General features: G+C 39.1%; 2 protein-coding genes and 1 pseudogene across 2 annotated transcripts; 1 reads left to right on the top strand and 2 right to left on the bottom strand.

Moving 5' to 3' along the window:
* Positions 1–566: 566 nt before the first annotated feature.
* LOC150046715 (olfactory receptor 4F15-like) lies at positions 567–1,505 on the top strand. The gene has a single exon (XM_090357787.1). It carries the CDS (start codon positions 567–569, stop codon positions 1,503–1,505), a length of 939 nt encoding a protein of 312 aa, XP_090213913.1.
* A 473-nt stretch (positions 1,506–1,978) lies between these two features.
* LOC150046716 (large ribosomal subunit protein eL43 pseudogene) lies at positions 1,979–2,258 on the bottom strand (annotated as a pseudogene).
* A 2,261-nt stretch (positions 2,259–4,519) lies between these two features.
* On the bottom strand, positions 4,520–5,461 carry LOC150046717 (olfactory receptor 4K14-like). The gene has a single exon (XM_090357788.1). The coding sequence runs from the start codon at positions 5,456–5,458 to the stop codon at positions 4,520–4,522; it is 939 nt and encodes a 312-aa protein (XP_090213914.1). The 5' UTR covers positions 5,459–5,461.
* Between the last annotated feature and the right edge of the window lie 2,037 nt (positions 5,462–7,498).

The raw sequence follows: 7,498 nt of genomic DNA on the forward strand, positions 1-7,498 counted from the left end.
ATACTCATGGCTGGTGCTCTACCAATTGCAGTACAACAGCTTAAGATTATTGATAGTTTTCTAGTGTATTTCTGATAAGAACAGTTTTGGGCATGAGAATCTGCTTCCATTTACTTTAACCCCACTTGCTTGTTATCTTAATGTGATGGCCCTGGTTTAGTCTTTGTACAGAACATTCAAAGCTTGGATGGCTGGCTTTTTAGAAGTAGCCCATACCAGCAAGGAAGTCTAAGAGCCACTGCTGAAATGAGAACTGGGACTGAGTTCAAGTTTTGTTCAAATTGGGTAGATCTTGTCTGCATTACAAGATGTCTAGAGGAATAATTGTCATCTGAATCTCCCCAAACCAACCTAAGTTTTACTTTAGAAGTTGACAAGATACATGGCATATAGTAGATGTTGATGAAGAATAATATTTGGAAGGATAAGTAATTGAATAGGGTTATCAAAATCCCTTATTGTAGTTCATGAAGATTTATTCTGAAAGAACTCAACCGTTCAATATCTACTTCTGATTATTGTCTTCCTGTTTTGCTTGGATATTTTAGGTAAAGACAAAACATCCAATGTGTGAAAGAAATTACTCTGAAGTATCAGAATTTATATTTCTTGGAATTTCTACCTACAGACCAATGCAGCGTTTCCTCCTTGCCTTCTCTGCAGTGTTTTATGTGACCATCGTCCTTGGCAATCTCGCTGTTGTGCTTACGGTGACTCTGGACCTCCACCTTCACTCTCCCATGTACTTTCTGTTAGGAAACCTCTCCTTCACTGACCTATGCTTGTCCACCCTAACAGTCCCCAGAATGATTTCTGACTTGTACTCTGGTCACAGTGCCATTTCATTCCAGGCTTGTGTCCTACAGATCTTTCTCCTGCATGTCCTGGGGGGATCTGAGATGGTGCTGCTCGTGGTGATGGGCTTGGACAGATATGTGGCCATTTGCAAACCACTTCACTACCTGCGCATCATGAGCCCACGGATGTGTGCTTTGCTTCTGTCTGGGGTTTGGGCTATTGGAGTCATTCACTCCGTGATCCAGTTAGCTTTTGTTGTACATTTGCCTTTCTGTGGCCCTAATGAGATAGATAGTTTTTATTGTGATCTTCCTTGGTTTATTAAACTGGCCTGCATAGATACTTACAGAATGGAATTCTTGGTTACTGCTAACAGTGGGTTAATTTCCATTGGCACTTTCTTCTTACTGCTTATCTCCTATACCTTCATACTCTTCACTGTCTGGAAACGCTCTTCCAGTGGATTGCACAAGGCCCTCTCTACTCTTTCAGCTCACATCTCGGTGGTGGTTTTGTTCTTTGGACCATGCATCTTTGTTTACCTGTGGCCATTTCCTACAGTACCAGTGGATAAGTTTCTTGCAATTCTGGATTTCATGATTACACCCATCCTGAACCCTGCCATTTACACACTGAGGAACAAAGACATGAAGCTAGCAATGAGACGATTGAGGGACCAACTTTTGAGGCTGAAGAGAATCTCCTAAAAAAACGAACAAGAACACATGAGTGTCATCAAAAAGCTCTATTATAAACTTAAGTATTTGGTGGAGTTTTGTATTATGAGACAATTTATGGATGGTTCTCATCCAGAAGATTGAAAATCTTAGTGTACTTCTATTTTTTACTGATTATGAGATTAATTGGTTGTTTATGAACATTTTTACTCATTTCAAGAGTTTTCGACACAGTCTTTATGTTGTCCAAATTTTTATTGGTCTATAGAAAATCTGAAATTATTTTTACATTGGAATCTAAGATGTGTATTTATAGTCTTAGTGGAATTAGTCAATTCTTCCCTCTCATTGGGTTCAAAGAATCTCATTTAGAGAGAATGATTCATTCTCATCACAGTTAATTTGAGCAAACAAGCCATATTGACATTTTTCTTTCTTTTCTTATTTTTTATATAAATTAACCCATTTATTGTAAGCTAGGGATATCTCAGATGGCAGAGCTTCTACTGGTCTTTTAATTCCTTCAGTTTTCTAATAGCAGACTTGACTGTGACGGCAGAAGTGGTGTTGTAGGTTCAGGCTTCACCAGCCACTGCTTTTATGCAGGAACCACAGTGCCAGATGTCCACAGGTCGCCTCTTCATCTTGGTGTTGCCACAGAAGGAGCAGGTATACGTGGCATGCTGGCTGATTTCAATTTTTTTTCACCTTCTTCCAGAGTGAAGCACCATAGTGGGTGCTGTATTTACTGACGATGCCAACCTTCTTGGTGCGTTTGGCCATATTCCCTCTTTTCTTACTTTATTATATTAATAAACACACTCAGGCATAAGAATTTAATCTTTTATGCACTACCTGGAAAATGAACAAAGTTGTGGACAGGGACAGGAGGGGGAATTTTGTGGAAGGTAAAGGAAGGGCTGACATTGTTCAAAAAAGAAATGTATCCATTACCTGACTTATGAAATGGCAACCCCTCTGTAAAACCCCTCTTATAATAACAGCAAGATTATATTTAAAAAATATACAATTCTAAAGAAATTTTACATAGCAAAATAAATACTTTTATGTTTCTTATGAAAATCATGACGTCGTCAAGCATGAAGTAGTGATGTTTTGACATCTGGTCTCTGTGAGGACAGATTGAGTCTTCCTGCCCTACACTTTCGTCTAACCATTCCTATGACTACACTCGTATACTAAGCTAGGAATTTAAAAGAAGGAACATTAATTCAGTGATTCAATGAAGGTTGAGATAGAGAAATATTACAAAGAGGAACCTCATAGGCAGTCTAGGTCAGCATTTGATTTATGTCAATGTAAAAGGTGACTGCTAAGCGCTTAGATCTCCAGGCCTAGGATCTGCCCAGAACACAGAAGAACACAGCCTTTTTAGGTACTAACATTTTATTCTTGTAATGAGAGGAAACGTGCTCCTATGTAATGTTCATACAATATGCTGTATTTTACAATATGGAGTAATGAATGAGAATGTATCAACCACAGTGCACTTTTTCTTACTTAAAATTAAAGAAATACTTAAGGTAAAACATTCCATGTGAGTCTCAATACATTAAAACTTACACATTTTTCTATTTGGAATTTCTAGCATAGATGTTTATTATGAAACATTCTTTTAGCACATCAATTTAAAATTTAATACCTAGTACATGCTTTAGCAACTACTTTATAATGTCATTTTTTCAGAAGTTGGAAAAAAGATACATATAAAGTTCAAAAGTTTCTTAGTCAAGTGTCTACATATATATTTCTTCTTTTTTTGCCAGTCCTGGGCTTGAGCTCAGGGCCTGAGCACTGTCCTTGGACTTTCTCAAGGCTAGAGCTCTACCACTTGAGCCTCAGCACCACTTCCGGCTTTTTTCTATGTATGTGGTACCGAGGAATAGAACCTGGTTCTTCATGCATGCTAGGCAAGCACTTTAACCACTAGGCCAAACTCCCGGCCCTACATATATATTTATTATATTAAGTTTAATTGGTTAGAAGCCAGTTTGATGAATGTTTAAGGCCATCTCTACCACATTATAATTTACTGATAGCTTTGACTCTATTCTCTGACAGTGTCCAGGGTCTTCCATTTAGATTATAACCAGTACCTCCAAAAAGTACATTAATGGTTATCTTCTATACTTAAAAATTACTGTAGTGAGGACTTTTGCTGTAGAATCTCTTTTTCTAGTGTCAATAGGTTGATGATATTTCATAATAGTTCAAAACAGATAATGATATTTTACTATTAAGTTCAAAATGGTCATAAATCTTGGAATTCTTTAGGAATGGGTCTACTTTTTTTGTGTGTATATGTGTTGATTGTGGAGCTTGCCCAGTGGACCTGGGTGCTGTCCCTGAGCTCTTCAGCTCAAACCTAGTCCTCTACAACGCGAGCCACACCACCACCTCCGGTTTTCTGGAGGTTAATTGGAGATACGAGTCTCACAGACTTTCATGGCTGGGCTGGTTTTGAACCGTGATCCTCAGCTCTCAGCCTCCTGAGTTGCTAGGATTGTAGGTGTGAGCCACCAGCACCCAGTTAGATATATGCTTTTTAAAAATGATTCAGAGTGATTTTATAATTCATATCATATAAAATACATTATGTTTTTATTATACATAAAGCATATAGTATTATACATGTAGTAGTATACATAGTTTGCTATGTAAAATGCTTTCTACAATATAGACATACAGACAGTACATAGACACATACAGACACATATAGACAGTATAGACACATAGACAGGGAGCATAGACAGTGCTTAATGAAATGTGACAATTATTGTTTTTATAGATTTTATAGCATCTTGTAATCTGTAAAAACAATAGTAATGTTTAGTGTAATTCCCATGGCAAGTATGTAAGCATAGGGTTTTAGAGTGTATTTTCATAATGAAAAGGATGTAAACACCTATGTGTAGACACTCATAGCTCATAGAAAGTAATGAGTCCTATATGAGATTTAATTTGCAGGTAGAATATGTGGTTAAGCTGTGTTGCATACAGTGAATTTTCTGATCACTAGAAATCTAGCAAGTATTTCTTGAAATAACATACTTATTCATCAGCCTTTTACTGGCATTTTTAATCTCTTTATTTCTTAGTGTATAAATGGCAGGATTCAAAAGAGGTGTCATTACCGTATAAAACACAGCAAGAAACTTGTCCACCCAAGTAATGCTGACTGGCCACAGATAGATGAAGATACACGGTCCAAAGAACAGGACCACCACTATGACGTGGGAGGTGCAGGTAGAGAGCGCCTTGGCTGCAGCATCTTGAGAATGAAGGAAGACACTAAGCAAGATATGAGCGTAGGAGATCATCACCAGCACGAAACAAGTTGTGGCTAAAACACCACTGTCAGCATTTATCAGTATTCCCAAAGTATCTGTATCCATGCAGGCTAATTTCAACACTAAAGGAATGTCACAGAAAAAGCTATCCACTATTTTGGATCCACAGAAGGGTAATCCCAAAATCATGATCAGTTGACTCACGGCATGCCCAAAGCCAATGATCCATCCTATCAAAACCAGCCAGATGCACTTTTTCCTGTCCATGATGCTGGAGTAATGGAGAGGCTTGCAGATGGCCACGTAACGGTCATAACCCATCGTCACAAGAAGCACCATCTCAGCCCCTCCAAAGAAATGCACACCCAGGATCTGGATCATGCAGCCCCCGAAGGAAATGGTCTTGTTCTCCTGGAGGAGGTCTGTGGTCAGCTTAGGCGTGGTGACCGAGGAGAGGCAGAAGTCCACAAAGGAGAGGTTAGCTAGCAGGAAGTACATGGGCGAGTGGAGATGGTGGTCAGCGAGGATCAGCAGCACCACGAAGAGATTCCCCACAACAGTCAGCAGGTAGAGGGCAGAGAGCGGCAGGAGGAGGAAGAGCTGCAGCTCCCTGGAGGCACAAAGTCCCTGAAAAACAAACTCAGACACCACAGACCGGTTTCCTCCCTCCATGCCTGACACTGTGTTCTAGTGGGATGGGAAGAGAACGCAGGTGGTGAACTGGAAGGCCTGGAACAGAAGCAAGAACTTGATGTTTAGGGTCCAATAAGTGGGAACTAAACCACGCGGAGACCTTAGCATTTCAGAATAAGCCTGGAATTTAAAGTAACTGTACATCGATGTTTGTCCTCCAGGCTCTACCACACCAGCACTGTCCACATCCCAAATTCAGTGTTTCTCACGTTTGGATTTTGTGCCTCATGGCTAGGAAAGGGAAGTATTTCAGCGTAGAAAGAAAAGTCAGTGGTTTTACTTATCTGACCAACACAGAATGGTGTAAAAATGGGTAGTTAGATTTAACTTGTCAGCAGTAAATGTTCTCCATCAAAATTTTTTCTAAGTCTTGATTCCACCTGTTTTAGAGAGAATCAGCAACAAATAGTGAATACGGGCAAATGTATTTGGAGCCATTCTATTTTTTACCATAGCCATTCTATTTTCCCTGAAAACAGGGAACTCCTCTCATGAAACATGAGGGTTATGTAGGAGCAGACTGAATTGAACCAAAGTGTACTACAAACTTTAGAAACTAAAGGTAGAATGCTTATGTTAGTTCTAGCAATAAGTATAGTATGCACTTACTTACGAATTTTCCCAGAGTTTATTTCTGAAAAACAATTGTTTCCTTGGTCTGAGCAATGCTATTTGTCATTATTCATTGACCCACACTCCCAATTGATAAGACTAGCTTTAAAGAGGCACAGGAGACAGCTGCTTTCATTTCTGTTAATCATGGGAGATAGCATACATCCTCTACGTTCATTCATATTGAAACTCTTTATGTTATTTAAATTGATCTCATGGAAATAGTTATAGTTACTAAGTTAGTTCTTCCTTTTCTAACTTTTTCTTTCCTTTCATGTTTCCTTATTATTCCCTCTGCCTTTCACCCTTCTTTGTTTAGTCACTCTTTTTTCTTTTTCCTTCTTCATCTTAGGTAAGTGGCTGATAATAACAATTCTACCCTCGTTTCTGAGACTGAAAAGTTGTAAGGTTGTGGGATGTTGGCTGGTTTGCATGAAATTACCACAAGGGGTTTAGAAGTGTTAAGATGAGTGTTAAATCCTCACCATTTTGGTAAATATATCAACTACATAACATTCAGATTGATAAGAGAGCTACAGAACTGCAGGAAAATGCTAAAAAAGTATAAAAGTGATTCTTAAAGTTGTCATTGTGATAGAAGCATACATGGAAACGCACAGCGTGTGATGTGCTCACCTGCAGAATTCCTTTCTGTGGTGATTTCCTCTCGCCATGGTAAATATACTCTGACAAAATTGATGTTAGTCTGGAAGGCTTCCAGATAGGCTTTAAATGGGGCCAAGTTTGGAAAGACTTCGACTTCCATATTCCTTAGGGAACATTAGCTTAAAACTTTGGCTGAAGTACGGTAGTTTCTGTGAGGGAAAGTAGCAAACTGAAACTCACTTTTTACATAGAAAATGCCGAAAGTGGTGCTGTGGCTCTTGAGAAAGCCGAAGGACAGTGGACAGTGCTCAGGCCCTGAGTTCAAGACTCAGGACTGGAAAAAGAAAAAAAAACCTCCAAGTCATTGTAAAGAACTGGATATTCAAGACAAATATTAATAAATAATGAGTTAATTTATTTTCTTCTCATTTTAACCTTTTTTTCCCCCCTGGGTCATAGGGCTTGAACTTGGCCTGGGTGTTATCTCAGAGCTCTTCAGCTCAAGGCTACCGCCCCCTTGAGGCTCAGGTCCTTTTGTGCCCGGGCTGGCTTTGAACCTTGATTCTCAGATCTCAGCCTCCTGAATAGCTAGTATTACAGGCGTGAGCCACGTGCCCAGCCATTTCAACCTTTTTATTAGTATATTTTCATTGTACAAAAAGATATCATTATGGCATTACCATCATGATATACTTTGGTCAGATTTACCTCTTTTATTCCTTTTCTTATGCCCTCCCTCATTTTAAACAATAGCAGGCTTTCTTACTCTCTTTTCTTGGACTTTCTCAAGGCTAGAGCTCT

Source organism: Megascapheus bottae, chromosome 25 (assembly GCF_031878675.1).
Source record: "Megascapheus bottae isolate mThoBot1 chromosome 25, mThoBot2.hap1, whole genome shotgun sequence".
Classification (NCBI taxonomy): domain Eukaryota; kingdom Metazoa; phylum Chordata; class Mammalia; order Rodentia; family Geomyidae; genus Megascapheus; species Megascapheus bottae.